Source organism: Parasteatoda tepidariorum, chromosome 3 (assembly GCF_043381705.1).
Source record: "Parasteatoda tepidariorum isolate YZ-2023 chromosome 3, CAS_Ptep_4.0, whole genome shotgun sequence".
NCBI lineage: Eukaryota > Metazoa > Arthropoda > Arachnida > Araneae > Theridiidae > Parasteatoda > Parasteatoda tepidariorum.
This window is the reverse complement of record NC_092206.1, coordinates 16,611,083-16,631,771: the sequence shown is the minus strand read 5'-3', so window position 1 is coordinate 16,631,771 and position 20,689 is coordinate 16,611,083. Positions and strand designations below refer to the sequence as shown.

The 20,689-nt window shown below is 27.4% G+C and overlaps 1 protein-coding gene across 13 annotated transcripts in view; it reads left to right on the top strand.

Moving 5' to 3' along the window:
• The window catches only part of LOC107456799 (collagen XV/XVIII-type protein multiplexin), a 233,474-nt gene that overhangs the window by 58,808 nt on the left and 153,977 nt on the right, over positions 1-20,689 (top strand). For all 13 annotated transcript variants that reach the window (XM_071178380.1, XM_071178385.1, XM_071178384.1 and 10 more), the window contains exon 6: positions 16,819-16,890. In XM_071178380.1, coding sequence (XP_071034481.1) covers positions 16,819-16,890 — 72 coding nt within the window. The remainder of the gene's footprint in view (positions 1-16,818; positions 16,891-20,689) is intronic.

Genomic DNA, 20,689 nt, shown 5'->3' with positions numbered 1-20,689 from the left:
ATCTTATGAACTCGGGAGAAATGTTTAAAAAAGGAATTTTTCTCATTGCATTTTGGTTTAACAATCTATAGGCATCATCATAAATTAGGCTGTAGACGATTATGTTTTCATCCAAATATTTAAAAGATAGCACCAGTAATATTTGTTAGCTTACAGCTCTGTTTGATGAAAACCGTACTTTGCCGATAGTTTATAGAATTGTCCAAGCCAGAAGTTAAACGATATCACTCGAACTATATCCGATATAGAATTAAAAGAACAGTTGCTAACGTAAACAAATGCCATATTCCGACAACCAATGAGGATCGAGATGCCCACACTATGTCACTTGCATTGAGTCAAGTTAGAGCCCCAGGAGCCTTAAGTCAAGTAAGCATTAAATGAGCGTGGAGTGACGTCATTGAAACAGAACTGATTTAAAAAAATTATCTGAAACCACTTATTTAATTTTCCATGATTATGCTTTTGAAATGTATTTCAATAAACATAAATAATTTAAAATTATCAGTTATTTAAATAAAAAAAATTGTCATCAGTTATTTAAATAAAAAGATTTTAATGTGTTGAATTTCTACAAACCGTGTTTTGCTTAATCTAATAACGTGAAGTCAGTCACCAAGATGAACAAATAATAATTTTAAAAAAATACTGGAATTATTTTAACTTTTCTTAAACTGTAGCTGCATGTAACTTTCAACTTTATGTATAGTGTGATGAATACAAATTTATTAATTACATTGGGAAAAAAATTCTGTTAACATTAGCTTTTTAAACAGATATTTGATGTTTTTGTGTAGCTGATTTCTAATCTGCAATAGTTTTCTTTCTCCAAGCTACAGTTTTTGTTTTTTGTTTTTTTTACATTTTTAGTCTATTTTTTCATTAAATGTGTAAGTTTGAAAACCTTATATATAACAAAGGGTCGCAAACGGGGAAGGGCTCCTAGCCACGTATGACGACATTTCTGGGTATGGGCTCCTGTACAGTTTTAATCCCTTTGAAGTTTGTCACAACATTTATGTGACCCTCTGCTATATATAACGTTTTTAATCTTTCGTCAAAGAATAGACTAAAAATGTCATTTAACAAAATTTGTAGCTATAAGATAAGCTAATTTCAGATTTGAAAATCCTAATTTCAGAATTAAGCTAAGCTAATTAAATTAATCTTCAGAATCAAATTAAGCTAATTTCAGATTTCAAACCCCACACTGAAGTTAGGCAGTATCTAACATTTGCCTAAATGCCACAAAAATTTGTTCCCCTGTGGTATTAATTTTTTTTCACCGCGTACAATGAACCGGTATTCAGTTCATATAAAAATTAACAATATTTCTTGCAAAATCTCTGTCGTTAGTGTAAGATGCACCATTTTCTTTACATATTTCTAAAACGATTATATCAGCAGAACAGGTTTTTAAAAGAAAACCTTTTCCCAAGAATAATTGCGTTTTTGAGTGATTTTAATCATTCTTTTAAATAGCGATTGGTTCGTTTTGGTATGCGTGTGGTCAAGAATGACTGACCTTTGTTCGTTTCTTGAAAGTTGTCTTCTGAATTTGTCACGATTCGTTAAAATAATTTTCTAAACGTGATACATTTAGAAAGCAAGTAAACGTAAAGTAAATTGCATTTAAAAACTTCTGACATGTTGTGCACACAGAAGGTACAGAGACATAAATTCGTGTCTTTTAATAAGGCTTTTTCCTATTACTTTAATATTAACTTCTCATTGTTTAAATTTAAATTATTGGCTCTAAACTAAGCTGACCAGAAGATCTCAAATCTTGAGAACAGTCCTTAAATTTCATTGATTGTCCTCAAAAACTTTCAAACTTTTTGAGCACAGAAAATATTCCCAAATTTTAACACGTGCTCTCAAATGTCCTCGAATTTTTCCGAAAACAGATGGTATTTTTTTATGTGCAGTGAAATATAAAAAAAACAAATGCGCATGTTTTTTTTAAACAAAATAGTTTTGGCTTACTGAGAACACAAACAGAAACCACCATGCTAAAACTAGCAGATATAAACGCCAGTCTTAAAATTATTTTATCAAGAAATAATCAAATTTTAATAATCATATACTCATTAATTTTACATGTGTTCAAATTTATAATATTCTATGATGTTTCAAAACTGCACAATAATGAAATCAAATTGGATGAAGATGATTCTACATCAAATATTAGTTATCAATTCAAAAATATTCTTTGTTGCACACATAAATTAATATTTTCCATAAATGTATAAGTGTTCTCAAATCGGAAAATTTTTTGCGAACGTTCCGCAGATTTGTTCTCAAACCATGGTTTATAAATCTGGTAACCTAACTCTATATCCGTAAGTTTTGAACAGTTCAAATAATTGTTGAAAAGCCTTTAATTTCATTCTATCCTGTTTCACTGTGATTATTTGCTGTTTCCCTGTGATTCAAATTGGTAATGATTCGTTAAAATTTGGTAATGTTTTTATTCTTACTAACTTAAAAATTGTTTTGTGACCTTCAGTATGCATAGTTATGATGGTGGATTATGATAGAGTATGCTCATTGTGGATCATGCTATTTTTCGATGTTAAACTAAGGATTTTAAGTTAGCTAAGGATATTAAATTATTAGCCAGAAAATTAGCCAAACATCAAAAGTATTCACCGATTTTCAAAAGTCTTCACCAAATGCAAATCTTTAAAAAAAACTTCTGATTAATTTGTTTCTCACAGAAAACTATTTTACTGTAATTTGTTACAGGCTTATATTATTTGAACCTAATTCTAATGGGTTATGCGTTGCATCTACCGAAAATTACTGTTATCGAATAAAAAACACTGATTTGTTTAGAAAAATTCATTTTGATGTAATTTTGAGGATCGAGTTAAATATTTATGTTTCTTTCCAGTGAAAAATCCTTCGCCAATACTTTCGTCAAAACGCAATTTTATTTGCCAAATTTACGATTTTATCGCATTCGGAAAGGTGACGAATGCTTAGAGCTGGCCCTGCATATATTTTCATTATTCATCAAATACATTGTTCATAGAAAAAATTAATATATTCTTAAATTTTGCTTTATCTTCCTTTAAGTAGCATTTTACTAACATAACTTCATGAAAATAAGCGAAATGAAATGACAGATAGTTAATTGGATATATATTTAAAAACATGTTTCAAAAACAAGAAAAGAATTACTTCTAACTCTTCAACGGATCCCTGGAGACCTGCGGAGCACATTTTAAAAACTACTGCTTTAAACTACATGTTTTTTTTTCAAATATTTTGAACCCTAAAACACTTGACAACCTAATGAGGTAAAAAAAAACTACTCAAACTGTTACTTTAACCAGACTATAATGGAAAGTCGCAGGACTTAATACGAAAGAATCTTGTGAACATATTCACATTTGAAAATGTCGACTATGTGGGTGAAAAAAACTTTATAAAATAAAACAAATTTTTTATTTTATTTTCAAATATAAAACTTTGACAATATTTTTACACTTTTTAATAGGTTCTAGAAAACTTTTAGTAATTTTTTTAATATATAAAAAAATAATTTAAACTTTTAGTTGCGTGCTCACAATTCGTGTATTATGTCAGGATAATTTAACGTTAGGACATCAGAGGTCTTTTTAAAAAAAATAAATTTGAAAACGTTGCGAGCTTTACATAATTTTAAGGAAATTTAGGGAGATATGTCTTTAGTTTAAAGTACTAGTTTTTAATATTATAACATTAATCCGCTTTTTAATATTATAAAATTAAAATATTTTTGCAAAACTAGTTTTTTATGCCCGTTTAATCTAAAATATAACAATTCAAAAAAAAAATACTCATTAAACAATGATTCGTAATGTTTGTCTTACTTTTCTCTAAAACGTTTGCCATTCTCATTTTTAGAGCAAGTATAAGTAGTGTTGTTTACTTCTATGTAATATTCAGAAGATGAAAGTGCGTATTTAAGGTATGTCATATGAATTAGAAAAGATCATATCTTAGTTCGTAAAAATCATTAGCTCAAGAGTTATTAAGGTGAATTCACTTTTTATTTCCTCTATTATTTACGCATCATGACTTAACTAAATCATTTTGTTTAGTATACTCTGCAAGTCAAAGCTAATTAGATAATGTTCATTTTCTCTGTGCATTTCCACTTTCAAACTCATGCTAGTATTATTTCGAATACATTATAGTACTATTACCATCTTTTTTTAAAAAAATTTCAACTCATTATTAAAAGTGATTCGGATTATGCAAATGGTAGAATTAAAGGTTTTATTTAAATGAGATGGAGGTTTGTATTTGAACTTTAAACCTTCAGCCAATTCTCCACTAGGCAGCCAAATGTTGCAGACACTCTCCCGAAGTTACTCCTTCCGTCAATTTGTCCCTAGCTGACGAGCTAGCGTGCGTGACATGGGTAAAATAAAAGGGAGGCCGTCAGCCCGAAATCTCGCCGGGCCAAAGGCCACGTAAAACGGGGAATTGGAAAGAGATGTTTCGAAGGGAAACTGTTCGATCACTCCCTTGCTACTTTCCCCGCCTTAGGAAGAAGAAAAAAAAGAACGAAAGACACCGTTAAATTTTATCAGTGACAAAATCAATTCAGAAAACGATCAATACCGACATTTGAAATTATTTTAAATTTATTTTTTGCTTATTAATTCAATTCATAAACTGTATTTTTGTAAATTGAAAATGTATAATGTAAATTTAAATTTTATTTATTTATAAAGTTAAACAGTATGAGTCGAAGCATAACTATTGGTACAGAAATGGGAATACTATAGTTTCTGTTCTACAAACAAGAACTTTCTTCAGTTGTGAAACACTCCCTAGCTACGTTCCTCGTCTGAGGGGGGAGGGTGATAGGAAGACACCGTTAAGTTTTATCTCTGACAAAAATCAATTCAGAAAAAGATCAATACATAAATTTAAAATTATTTTAAAGGCATTTTTTTCTCATTAATTCTAATCTTTAACTGAAATTTTTTAAAATTTCCTTGCATAGTAAAAATCAACATTTAGTTTAGTTACTAAGCTTAACAACCTCAATGCCGTAGAAATGGACATTTTTTTCGAAAAACAAATTTTTTCACACACAAAATTATATACATTTTTTTTTAAAAAACATACTTTTTCAGTTTCAAACCACATTTTGTATTTGTTTTTTCTTTTCTTTTTTTTCATTTAAATTTTCATATCTCCACCTTTATTGTTCTTCTTTCATGATATTTTGCTTTATTCATTGCTTTACTTTATTCAATGCTTTACTTTAATCATTGCTTTATTTTATTATTTTCATAACAGCCCTTAATTACAATTTTATAAAATAAACTCTGTAATCTAATTTAAGCTTTGTTATACTTCGTTGCTTTTAAGTGCAATTTTATGAAGTTTTATTCTTCAATGTAAGGTAACTTTTTTGTTTTGCTTCAAACTTTAATAAAAGCTCGAAATTATATATTTTTTTAAATCAAATTTTTTTTTTCTTCTCTGTCATTTTTTTCTTCAAACTAATAGTTTTTGCTTTCTTAAATAAATTAATAAAACTTAAAAAAAGTCATAACAGTTTGTTTATTTTCCTAAATTTTCAATCAAGCAAAACAAAGTATATGCAATGTAAGAAATTTTCATGAAAATAGTTCGAAAATTTTAAATTAGTATTTTAGTCTGATTTTTGTTAAAGTAATAGCGTTGAAGAAATGTCTCTTTTTATAATTATTATTGTAATAAATTGATCTGGAATAATTTTCAATCATAGTGTAATTTTACACAATAATAATAATTTTCTTATGGCGGTTATAATATCTTGTATGATGTATTCACCATTATTTAATTAATGATGAAGGCAACACTTGCTGTGACAAAAAAGATGTGAAAAAATAAAAAATTAAAATTATAAAAAGTAGTAGAATCTAAAAAATATTTTTTTCTTTTTTCAAGCAATTCATTTTATTATGTCATTTATTACAGAGCATATGTTTAAAATTTATAAAATGCTTGAACTTCTTTTATAGAAATTTTTCCCTCAAATTTAAAGAAACTGCTTACATATTTCTCTCTCTCACTTTATTTGTTTATTTATTTTTAATTTTGGCTTTTAATTTTTCTTCCACATTATATCAGTTTGATGTACTAAAATAATAATAAAAAACAATTTATGTGTACTGAAATTGGATTTAACAAATATTGTTATTTTATTAAACTACAATCTAAAAAAAAAATTTAATGTTTACAAATAAATGGTTTTCCGTTTTCAATGCTTTTACATTACAATAGTTCTATTTCAAATAGATTAAGTGTTTAAAAAATAAATAGTCACTAGTCTTGAAAGCAGAAGATTTTTTGAATATTAAAGCTATTGTATTTCTTTGTTTCTAATAAGTTTATAAGCTCTAAATAAATAACAAAATGTCTTAGAATAACATACGACGTTTACGAATTTTCAATGTAAACAAAACATTTAATCAGTTCGTTTCAAGTTAAAATGTTAAAAAAAATATCAATGACAATTTACGTAAATAAATGTCATTGTATGAAAATAACATTATTTATCTATCCAAACTATATCAACTGAATAAATCTTTTTCTACGTTAATAAAGCAAAATGTTTATGTGTACAAATGTACAGGATGACCAGAAAAGGAGTGCCCAGTGAGGAACTCCAAAACTATTTTACTTAAATCGTTAAATTTCAGGAAATAAGCAATACTAGCAACCAAATTTTGAATTTATATCTTTTTCCTGTAATTGGAATGAAACATATTTAGTTACCCGTTTTGTCGTTTCTTTTTACTTCTGTGGCGCTTTTTCTAGTCATCCTGTATGTCTGTACCTTATACTAATCCACAATTCTAAACCGATCCGCACTAGATTTGGTGCAAGTACGTTGGAAGATAACAAATCTAACTGTCGATTTAAAAAATTTTACTGGTTTGCGTGTTACATCCCAAAGAAAAGAGTTTTCGGTCGAATTTGATAAATATTTTGTAATGTGATTGATTTGCCAGCTTGCTACTATACTTAATCAAAAATTAGTTTTATTGCACGTTTTTAAGAATTATTTTTCTTTGGTTTCCTTTATTAGGTCCTCACAAGTAAAATCAACAATAATAATTTTACAATGTATTGTGCTAGTGGACGCTTTTCTAGTCACCCTGTACGTATGTACGCTATACAAATCTGCAATTCTTACCTGATCCTCACCAAATTTGGTATAAATACGTTCGAAGACATGACTGATCTAATTGTGTATTTTGAAGCTCTCTCCGACCATCGTTCGAATGTTACATCCCAAAGAAAGAGTTTTCTATAGAATTTGATAGAGATTTTAAAATGTGATTTATTTGCTAGAAAAAGTTATATTTAACCCGCGTTTTTATGAATTATTATTATTTGTTTCTTTTATTATATCATCACAAGTAAAATAAACATTAAATAAATAATCCCAAAAAACTGAAATGGTAAGATATTACCTGAATGAAAGCTTTATTTGCTTCAGAAATAAACTAATAAATCTTAATATTGTTCTTCCATTTACTGATGTCCCTCTTCTCATAGTGGATACTCCCAAAATTCTCATAGTGGAAAAGATATGTTGACGACACATTTGTCTTAGTAGACAGTGATTCTGATCTTCATGAGCTACTTTCTGTTGTCACCGATCCACCGAAAGTGATAAATACCGAAGAAAATTGTTGATTATAATGGATTTTTACTATCAGAAAAACCTCGAGCAATAACATTATAGTAGATGATATAGAATATAATTAGTATTTATTTTAATGGGATGAACTTCTAAAAACATGTTTTGCTTAATTTGTTAACATAAAGTCATAGGTAAGGGTAGCAAATAGTTATAGAAAAAAATGAATTGTTTTGGCTTAAGTATCTCTGTATACGTCTACCAATTTTGTGCATACAATTTTGTACATTCTGCATACGTCTACCAATTTGTTTCATAGTGCTGAGTAATACCGATTTATTGATTATTAAAAAATTTTTATCCCATGCAAAGAACAGGTATTCAGCCAGTTTTCAATATTATTTAATATTAATATATATTCCTATTAAATAAATTATTTATTCAAGAACATCGATAAAATATTTTTAAACGAAAAGTTTGGAGCAAAGTTTAAGCAAATTCTTTTTCGATTTTTTATTTGTGTTAACATTTTCTAAAACACAAAATAATTCCCTTTTAAAATAATTTTTTATTTTTTTGATCGAATGATAAAAATAAGAATAATTTTTAACGTGATTATATAGGACATATAATTTATATAATTAAAGATTAATACGTTTATTAAAAAATAAGTCTTATAAAAAAAATAAGTCATTATTTTTTTCTTTAAAAAAATTATGGAGTTTCTAGTTTAAAGGAATTTATATTTTCCTTTGTATATTTCTGTCAATATTTCATATTTTGAGAGAAAATTTAAAAAAATAATTCATTTTAAATAATGTAAATTTATTTGATCGACTGGTATAAATAATCAATAAGAAATTTTAATTCCCATTTTAATGATTCGTAACTTATTACAACCACCTAATTGATGACTAATAATTTATATAATTAACTTCAAACTCTTAAAGATAATTACGTCCATTTATCAAATATTGACATTGTTCGCAAAATGAAAAAAAAGAGCGAGAAGTTTATCATTTCAGATAATGGCAGCACTTACAGAAATTATGTAATAGCAACCTGCTTAGTATGTTCCGCTGACGTTACGAACGACGCGTTATTTAACCTCAGATGTAATTAAAGAAAAAATTTTTTATACTTTATATGTGAGTATGAACAAGCCGCAACCGAAAAGATATCGGCAGCCATTATCGTGCCATAATTAGAACGATTTTACAGTGTAAGTTTCTGATTTTGTCTTTCGGGTGTAATAAACCCTATTATTATACGCAAGATAAATTAACAGCTATGATCGTGCGCCTTGATACCTTTCACAAGTTTATCTCTTAAATAAAACAGGATAAAGTGTATAAATTACGCAACTTCAGTATTTAGTGTATCAGTCGTAATCCACTTAGCATTATTATTAGTAAGTATAGTATATTGCAAATATATAGTATTAACTCTATTTAAATGTTCAATTTCACCAAACACGATAATAGTTTACAATCAGTTACCTCTAATTTTTGGCGATTTTTTTACTCTAAGGTCGGGGCTAAAAAGTAATATATTTTTGTTATGCTTTTTAAATTTTTTTTAAAATAGCTGAAACATATTAAAACATTTCGCGTTAACAATGAATATTTAAAACATTTAATATCGCTGTTAATTTAGAATCTACATTAAATAGTTAAAATATTGCAATTTTGTTTTCGTAACACATATTATAAGCGCAAATCTTTTCAAAACAACGAAAAAAGTTTTTATCTGTAAACTTCATGAAAATTTCTTTTTGTCCTCGTGAGATGAGTGTGACGGTCAGCTACCGTCTAATCCCGGTACCGACATCTCCACAAAAATTCTGCAAAATAAAAATTGAAAAATTGAATTGCCAACATTTTGCTTGCAAAAGTTTCTCTTCATCTTTCTTCACATCACTGAATTTTACTGGTATGGGCACCAGTCTCGGGATCAAAAAAATTCTAGGAATTTTTGACAATAGAGGACAATATAGATTGCAAAATAAAAACTTACTTTTTCCCGTTGAAATTAAAACTGGAACCAATCACATAACGATAAATAAAAAATGCGGTAACCCGAAAGTGACGTCAAAGGCAGCAATGAATAGCATGGTTACCAGAAATTGGATTTTAGAAAAATTATACAATTGAAATATGTCGCCAAACCAAAAAGGCCTCCCGATTCAACACTAGAACCGCAAAAACTTTGTATTACTTTCCAAATAATATGAATTAATGAATATGTTAGATTCGTAAAAACTAACATAACGTATATTACTGATCAAATCTTTAGTGATATATATTGGTAAGAGACGAGAAAAAAAATTATTTTAGCATTAAGGGAAATTTTGTTTGCCATTCGAAAATCTTAGATGATTGTCTAGTTTACCGAATACGTTGCAAATGGAACAAGAAATCTTTTGTGATAAAAGAAAAGAACGAAAACATCCATTTAAGTAACATATTTAAGCCTTAAGATGATTATTAAAATTCTAGCTAGGCAATAAACTGCCACGTAAAAAAAAACTATTCATTCCATTGTTGCCAAAGACGCTTTTCGAAATTTTAAAATTGTAGCAGCAAAAAAAAAAAAAACTCGTAAGTAAGTAAATAAATAAATAAAATATCATTTCAATTATGAGAGACTAAATAGTTTAATGCTTATTTCTCCATGTGTTAAAAAAGTGTATGTGTTAAAAAGCAACGTTGTGTATTAAACTTTCCGACATTGGGTGTTCAAACTTGATTAGAAACTTGAAAATCAAATGTTCTGTTGAAAAATATACAGGGAGAACGATGTAATAAAAAAATTGTTCAAATATTCAATCGATCGCATTTAATAATTGCTATAATTACATTAAAAATTACCATTCGGGTTGCTCTGAAGCGTGCAGATATGCAGCTATAGAGTTGAAATTTTACTCTCTGAAAGTGCCATTTTTATTTATAAACTTAACACGAGTTTTTTTTCCTACATTTTAATATGTTTGAAGTTATTGCAATTTTATGGGATTTTTTGCGAATTTTCCTTAATTTTTCGCATTAAATAATTACCATTTTTCCACTGTTGTAAGAAAATTTCTCCATCTCGAGATCTTCTTTTTATAAGTTCGTACTTGAGATGATGTCTGAAGAAAGAAGAAAAAGAGAGAGCTAGATTAAAAGTTTCAAGACATATATCTTCCCATTTACATTGAAATTTTTGAAATTATAAAAATCTTAATTCAGGATAGCTGAAAGCCTTTTTCAATTTCAGCTATTATAATAATATAAGGTTATCTTTGTTCATCAACAACAAGTTAAATTACTTCTCATTAATTATTACTTATTGCATCACGCAATCTATATTCCTAAGTTTAATTTTTTTTTTTTACACTACAGTTGGTTATTTTTTCAAATCCACGTAATCTTACATTTCGTTAAGATTTAATATTTTAAAGAATGTTCTTACATTTTATACTGCATGATTGTAACATTGCAATAATAACTCCATATTTTATTACGAGAATTAGCAGGGTGTGAAGCCTAGCAATTAAAAAAAAACTAATTATTCATTAAATCTGAAATTCGTTTAATAAATACCTTTTTACAGAGATCAAAGGCGTCACCGCTTAAAAACATTTCCAACAATTACAATAAATATTTTATTTTTATAATTTTAAAATTAAATCACATTTCATTCTTATCAATAAATATTTATTTTAGAGGGAAGTAATAAATATAAATCTGATTTCTTATTGTTATATGAGGAAACTATTTATGCTGACAGCCCCTAACACATGCAATCATCACACCATTCTCGATGTTAAAAAAAAAAAATTTCTTTCTTCAGGAAAAACTGGTAAGACACGCGAATCACGATTTTGTTATCAATTTTATTGATGTCTGGTCTCAACAAAGAATTCATGCCATACTTATTCCAGCCACCTTATAGGGAATAAACTGCCCTAGCTTATATCATGGTTGAAGGGGGGGGGGATCATTGATTGATTGATGCGACAAATTGATTCTTTAAAGAAAACTCTCTTTTTTTCGCGCTTTTGTTTAAAAAATGTTTTAAGAGGTTAATTCATGACCTTACACTTTGTAAAAGATTGTAATAGACTTTTCGGAAATAAAAAAAGAGGAAAGAATGCTACAAAACTAGTCAACAAAAATGTTACAAAACTTAGTTTGATAGGAGTTTTTGATTTTGTTTTGGTAAAATTAAGTGGTTCTGGTTAATATGTGCTACTTTTTTAGTCTTTTAGTAATGGGAATTAGGTTTCGCTAAAATAATTGAAATTTTCATTTGTTGCAGATATATATTTTTTGTAAAAATTACTTGTTTTATTTTTTACTCTTGTTTTTCGTCTGCAACTTATTAATAGTAAGACTATACAATTTACTGATTTTTTAACATCTTCTAGCTAGCACAAAATATGACTTGATTATAAAAACCAAAAGTGACTTTAAATTATAAAAAACATTTAGATTGTCTCAATAGAAATTGATAAGAAATATTCGAAGCAATGTAGAACAAAATTATTTATTAATATGAGTACTAATTCAAAACACTTGAACATAGTTTTATTTTCATTAAAAAAATGACGTACAGTATTAGAAATTATGAAGGCATAGTTTTTTTTCAGTAGATTTTAGCTGAAAATGAAAAGCGTACTTTTTTTCAATTTTTGTTTATTAAGTTGCCAATTCTTATTATATTTAATAAAGTATTACCTTTATGTTTAATGCCCGAAAAATATACTTAAGTTTAATAGTTAATAAGTATTGTAGTTAAGGTTTAACGTTGTTCATTGGGTTTAACCATAAAGAATGAGTTTTTTTATATATTAAATTCGTATAACCTAAAAATATTCATATATACTGTACAGACTTTAAATATATGCTAATTTCATTACTGTAAACTGGTATCTTCTAGATCAGTGGTTTCCAACTGGCGGCCAGGGGGCCGCATCCGGCCTGCGAAGCTTTTTTTTTTGTGGCCCGCGAACTAAAATATATTAGTTGTCATTTTTTGCGGACAATTTTCGTAAAAAATCTGTATGGGTTCAAAATACTTTTCTCGTTAATAAAAACCTAGTTTCTGAGAAATTTAACATATCAACGGTGCAAAAAAATTTATTTCTCAGGTTTTGAATCCAAGAAAATATTTATTCAAANGTAAAAAATCTGTATGGGTTTAAAATACTTTTCTCGTTAATAAAAACATAATTTCTTCGTTTCTGAGAAATTTAACATATCAATGGTGCAAAAAAATTTATTTCTCAGATTTTGAATCCAAGAAAATATTTATTCAAATACAAAAATAATCGTGTATGTTGCTCTTTTTTTATTTCATTTTTTTTTGTATTTTGTGAATATAATTTAGCATGTGTGTATCATAAATTTTCTCGAAGAAATTCTCCGATTTAACTTTCTGAAAGCACTCATTTTGGACGAAAATATTTAGACACATTTGTCAATTTTAAATTTAAAATGTAAATATCTATTCTCTGGTGGTTGCAGCAGACAAACCTCAATTTTCTCACTTTACAATTTGTGTGATACTATGTAAGTTTTAATACCAACCTTTACACCAAGTTTTAAATCTTAACAAATAGATATCTGTTGCACATTAATTGTTTAATAAATAGGTGCACATTAAAGTTATTGTAGCCCGAATTTTTCAACATGCAATTAAATATTTTTTAAAATCTACTTCTTATTTTAATTTGTAATTCAATACTTTTATTTTATGCAACTTGATATAAAAATCTGACAGTAATATTTAATGTTCTTTCAAACATAAAAGAGTCCTACATAAAATTTTGTTAAAATTGCGGCCCGCCATTTGATTTGTGATGTTAACTGTGGCCCCCGTCCTCATGTAAGTTGGAAACCCCTGTTCTAGATTATTTATTTATGATCTCTTGAACGAGGCATTATTATATGAAATTGCAATATTTTAGATATTGTTATTTAATTATTCAAATAATTTATATACCTGTGTTGTACTTTTTCAAACTTTTCATTTGTGAATTATATCTCATTTAATTGTAACATTACTTTTGTTAAAACGAATGGTGGTATTCTTTTTGCTGATCCGCTATCAACTTATTCATGAAATTTCTTTTGTTTCTGTTTGTACGTTCTTGGTTATGATAATTTTTTAGAATGCTCTTTCATGGTGGGATAAAGTTAAAATTTCGATTTAGGTTAAGAGAATGTTTGGATAAAAGCAAATTTATCATTTTTATCATTTTTCATTCACCCAGTACAACTAATTCTTATTTTGTTTGTAAAACATTTGTTATTGGGAAATTTTTACTACTTTTCAAAAAAATCACACACAAAATTATGTAGTTCCCAAAACAAACTTTTCTGATATAATTTCAATAAAAAAGCATTTATGTTTCTATTTAAAACGTTAACAAAAACTAGTCGTCTTTAGAACAGGGGTTCCCAATCTTTTTTCTACTACGGAACTAAGTGAACTACCTTCTTTTGACGGAACCCCCGAGTTAATAAATAAAGTTCATTAGCAATTTTAAACATTGCAACCAAAGACATACTGCTAATCATCATGAAAATATTCAATGTGAGAAAATTAATGAATTTTTTCATCGTTTTATCAAAATAGTCTTAAAGTTAAGTGAGAATTTAATTCACAGGTGGGAAGCATCATATAGTCCAGTTCTAAATTTGATTTTGTCCTTCTAACGAAAATCATAAATCAGCTTATTCGTTAACTAAAATGAATTAGAGGATTCCAGGTTTTCGTTAAAATGGAAACAAAACAAAACAAACAAAAAAAGATTTTCAGGGAAACACATTTCTTTTTGAAATTGGTTATTTTCTTTGAATTGAAAAGTGGAAAATACTGCTCTCTTTTAAAAGCAAAATAATACATTTTTCTCACTGACAGTTTGAATTATTTCATAAAAATAGCCGAAATATTAAATAACAAATAATGATCGGATAAAAATATAATTGCTAGTTTTAAAATTCGTTGCTGATTTTTTTTTTAAATTCCTAACTATTGGAATCCCTGTTACCCTCCAAGGAACCCTAGGATCCGTGGAGCACCATTTGGGAACCGATGCTTTAGAATATAGGTTCAAAAACTTACCTAAATCGCCGCCCACAAAGCAATGAAGACATTTCTTAACGCTCATAGGGTTATCAATTTTAAATTTATTGAAACCTAATATAAGTTTAAATTTAATCATGTCACAGTATTTAAAAAAACTTATTCCATGATATTATGGTACATTTTAACAATTTATTAAGGTTGCAGCAGATTTGCATCACATTGTGATTAAAAATATCAATCTAATGGTTAAACGTTGAACTGACTTTTCTGAAAGTATATAATGAAAAAAAATTCTCGTGTATTTTCAAAATTTTTTTTGCAAGTGACCTAATAACTTCTGAAAATATGTAGCATTATATCTGAAGTTTAAATTAACTTTATAAAATAATGATATCATAATAAATATTTTGTTCAAGATGTAAGTAACAAAGTAAATAAACCCTTATTCAATTAAAATTAACAAGTAAACTGTTTTCGACACGAGGGAAATATCTGGTGGAATTTTCCACTCATTTTACCAGAGTTTACACGGACTCAGAAATTACACTTTTTACATCGTGGAATGATTATCTTCAGCGCAATATTTTAACACTGATAGTGATATAAGCTAATTGCAATTTATAATATGCCATAGTTAAATAAATAATACCAAGAAACCTAAGTAGTCAGATATTTCTTGATTCAAAACTTCATTCGCTTGAAAAACATACAAATTTATAATAACAGACAACATGTATCCAGCACTCAAAAATAGAGGCAGATTTTCAATACTTGCCTGACGTTAAGAAAAATTTATTTCAATTTGTATATTTTTGTGAAGTATTTAACCAAGAAATACATGAAAATATTTTTAGTTTTTACAACTCTTAGGCTTAGTTTTCATTAAATTATCCATATTTCTTTTCATTTCAATTGAATTTTATTTTATTTAGTTTTAATATTCGGAGAAAGTTATTTTTTAAAATACGTTATACCTTTTCTCCCGTTATCGTATTGTAAAAAAGAACAATTAAATCAAAACATTTATTCTTTCTTTTACTTTTTTTAAGAATTACTAATAGTAATAGTCTAATAACGCTAATTACTAGATACTTCTCATTAATTTATATCCGCATTTTGGCGCTGACTGAAAACGGTTTATTCCGCCAAAAGTTTTCAAGAATCGGCAACCCAACTCCGACGGACTTTCAGAAACACTTTCTCCTCAAATTCAGTTTCGTATCTGTCCTGTTCGCGCTCCGTTCATTATCATTATTCGCTCTCATCCCATCCGCATCACGTGCTTTCATTCATTATCATCAAAAGCGGAATATCATCTGGCATTCATAATCTTTTTTTGAGAATTTTATTTTACTTACTATTTGACCAGAATGTGCTCCATAAACACGAAAATAAAAATTGCTTTTTGAGATGAATTAAATATGAAAGATCAATTACGATTATTTTACCAATCGTGTTTTGTTTGTGTTTATTAACTAACGTGATAATCGTAAAAAAGCTTTTAAAGTGTGTGTTTTCATTCATTTCCTGAAGAACCCGGAACAATTTGAAACCCATTCATTCTCTTAGCGTCTTGGAATACGAGTGCTTCGAGAGCGCTCAAATTACTAGTGTCTTAAGAAGTTTCACAGACATTAATCAATCATCATGAATGATATTTTTTACACGGCTGTAGAAAGCTATTGTGAATTCTTTTCCAAAAAATAAAAAGAATATCGTTTTTCTGAAGATTTATTATTTAGATTTGGTTTCAGTTTCTTAGCAACGAGAACAAAGCAGCAAACGATTTAAAATGAATTTTGCATATGAAAAAAATCAAACGCAGACGATTTTCAAAATCAGACAATATTGCAATGGAATGAAATAATAATAAGTAATATAATGTCTTGAAAAAAAAACAGAACAAAATTATGTTTTTCCTCTATTAATTAGCATTGTAAAGAATGTTGGAAAATGGAAGCAGTGAATTAAATATTACACGAGAAAACTGATATAGATATATACAACTTAAAAAATAATTTGCAATGACAATGGGATCTGAAGTTAATATTTTGTGCTTCCACTTCCTGCGGAATTTATTCTTATTGTTTATTCTTCAGGGTGGACTGCAAGAACTGAAAATATATAATCGGCCTAGTATAGCTGAAATTTATTGTGATGCTACATTCCAGGTAAGTGACTTATCATTTTAATTAAAAGTGATTTTTTCTTATACTACCTTAGAATTTTTTTCGATAATACTTTATTTATTGCTATCTTTAACACTTTTAACATAATTAAAATAAAGTAAATTTTTATTGTATTTAAAGAGTATTGAGAACTAAACTCATATGTTCTTTAAATTGAGTAACCATGATATGTTATATGGAAAAAATTCTTGGTGATATATGTTTTTGTTCGGTTTCTAGAAAACTTAGAGTTTTATATTATTAAATGTTTTTAAAAAAATTTAATAAATAATAATTGAAAAAAATTAACTAATGTTCATATTGTGCTTTTATTTATCTTTTCAGTATCATATGGTTAACGATAAAAATTCTTACAGATAAAATCGAAGTGTATTATTTATTAAAAATACAACGTGAGCTAAATACCATGAAAAATTCTAAAATATTACACGGTAACTAATTGCGTTGAAAAGAAAGACCAAATTCTGGTTTTTCGATAAATATTTATAAGAATTAGATGGCTCTTACAAGTCCTCAAACCATATTAAAGTCCTGACAATTTTTGCAGGTGAATAACGTTCTTATGAAAGTATTTTGAATGTTTTGCATTATGTTATGTTGTCATATTAATAAATAAGTTAACTCAAAAAATATTGTTTATCAAATATTTTCCAAAAATACTTGTTTTCATTTTAAAATTTTCAAACCTTCTAATCTGTGTTAATAATTAAAAGTGCTCTTATGAATTTAATTTTCCATTATAAAAATCCCTTCAAAAATAACTAAATAAAATTCACTACATTCAAATATATTGAGATTTCTTTCCTTAATTTTGCTATATTGAAATTTAGAGATTTCAATTATACTTTATTTAAAATCCCCAAAATTATAGCTTTTTTAAACTCTAATAATTAATTTGTTTAAAAACAAGTTTTATAGAACAGAATATATATAACTACATATAAAAATCTAATACTAGTGTCAGTTTTCTAGAGTTCAAAACGTTGTTTCTTTATTATAGCGTGATTCTATTATATTACCTTATTACGCTGCATTTTAAGATTAATTTATTTGAATTGGTATCTAGACTTATTAACTGTTTTACAATGATTGTTTTTTGGTATAAATTACATTCATATGCAATTATAAATTGTCGCTAAATAGATTTGTTAAATGATTTAAAATTTAACGATCAGCCTCATGCACAATGAGATGCATTACAATTTACATTTAATTTTAAATGTTACTTTAAAAAAAACTTCAACTAAGCGAAATTACACGAGTTCACTAAAATATCTTCATAGAATCACAGGAGAAATAAAATTGTAAAAGATCTTTCGTACTATTTACCAATCAAATTTGACTCAAACATTTAATTTAAGGATGTGAACGTATAAGATGTGAAGATTTAATTTAAAGATGTGAAGATTTGTCGTATGTTGGACATGGGAACTGGAGGCATAAGCGTCATAAACAGATTTTTTACAGGATATTTTACAGGATTTTTTTGCAGGTGATTTTTTACAGGATAATTGAAGTGAATTAATTTCAATACGAAATAAAGTTAAATTTCAACCTTAGTAGAAAAAACTGTTTTATGCTAAGAAACGACAATTATTTTGATGCTAGCCCTAGTAATTAATAAAATTTTATTGACTGCAGTAAGTGTTAAATTTTTAACCAACCTTAGTTTTTTATATTTCGAATGTAATTTTACTGTTATCGATTATTCTCTGCTTTTATCAAAAATGTGGATTTTAATATTTCATAGTTATCAATTTGTGACTTTAAAACTACTTTTTTTTTTCTAAAACAATAAATTAAAGTTAAAACTAACATGAATAATGATAAAATACAATTTTTATGTCAGAATTTATCATAGAATTTCATTACAACCATAAACACATTTAAATTTGTTGCTTTTTTTAAATAATATTTTAAATGATTAAATTAAGAAAAAATGAGCATGAAATAAACTAATACCAAATAACAAAAATAATCCAATTCCTTGAATGTGCAGAAAGTATGTCTATTTTATTTATCAGTTTTATTTATTTACTTATTTACACACTTTGATTAAGGTTCAGCTGTAGTTCTTTATTTATTTGATTCGCCTCCACAATTTATGCTTATCAAAACAATAACAAACACCACCTACTTCATTTAAAACAAATATTTCGAGTGTTTTCTTGCAAAGTTTATGATTCTTTCAGTATTCACCCACATTTACCCCCTCCCCTAAAGAATAGATGGATTTTTTTTATGCAATGAAAAGATATTTGTTGCTCATCGTAAATCACGTCAGCTGCAAAAGATAACTATTTGTCAACATTGCCTTCTGATCAACTGCCAAAACATAACGCCGATTATATCGCCAACCTTTCATTCATCGCCATCATTCCAACACACAGTACTTCAATTTGAAGCTTGCTCTGAGAGCTGACATACCTGATACTGCAAATCTTCCAGTTCAGTAGAATCCACCTGTGCTACAAGTGGATGAAGGAAATGATTCCGAACGGAAGATTTGTATAGGCATTCGGGAACTATAATTATCTTTCAGAATTTCTTTTCTTCTGCAAATTTTTTTTCTTCTGTGTTTTGCTCCTTATTTTTAGGAATGCATTCGTTGATCGATAAACATAAGTATTTTTTTTTATGGTAGTAATGAATCCCTAACAAAGAATTGATGCAACTGAGATGTTTTGAAACAGAACAATCAATTCGTTGTTATGTGCGTGTGTACCTGGAACAAGATACGTCGTTAACTGATTAAGAAAGAATAAAGAATTAATAAAATAAAAATCATTCTTAGATAAATCAATTTGTTGGCAAGAGTGAAAAATAATAACAAAAATCCCTACATTTAGTTTGTTTTTTAAGCTTGTGATATCTCTGTGCACCAAAAAAATGATATGTAAAAATATGATTGATTGTTGAATATGTACATGCAAAAATGGGTTAAACTGTACGAAAAAAGTAAACTGTTTAAGACTATGCAGGATGCAAATATATTAAGATTTAATGTTAAAATGACTATTCGCTTTTAGATATTAAGAAAAATTCACGTTTTTATTACGATTAAAACGAGAATAAATAATTTTTCTCGTTTTTTCACGATATTGACATTTACTAATATCACTTAGATTGTCTAGTGATAATTGGTCATCTAGTGAAGTCACTTTAGCCCAGTGTTTCCCAACCTCTTTTGTGCCATGCCCCACCTAAGCTTTTCTAAAAATCTTATGCCTCCCTATGTAACATATACATAATTTTTAATATTAAAAAATTGAATTGTTCACTTAAGAAACTTCAATGATAGGTTTTAGGAAATTGTTAACGAAACACAGTAAATAAATTTTCAAAACATATAATACAGAACTAAAATTCATATTCGATATAATTTTAATAAGGATTTTATTATAGTAATTTAATATTTTAATTTAGTGAGATCCTTGCGCTGGACGAACAGAGATTTCATGTTGGGTTCCAATTTGGTTAGCTCAAGTCTCCTCGTTGTGTTGTTATATCCAGACGATTTCTTTTTTTACCAGTAAATCATTTACAGCACTAAATCCACATTCAGCTAAATATGAAGATGGAATTAATAGTTTTCTTGCACATTTGATTTCTGTTTCCTCCCAAAGCCATGTCATCACTCCTTTTATATTAAATGAAGTTTTAACTGACTCACCATTCTGCCAGTTCTTCTTGATACTGCATATTTGATATATCAGACAAATCCACTAACATTGACTGCATCATCCGTGTTGGAAAATCAATTTGTTTCAAATCAGAAAAT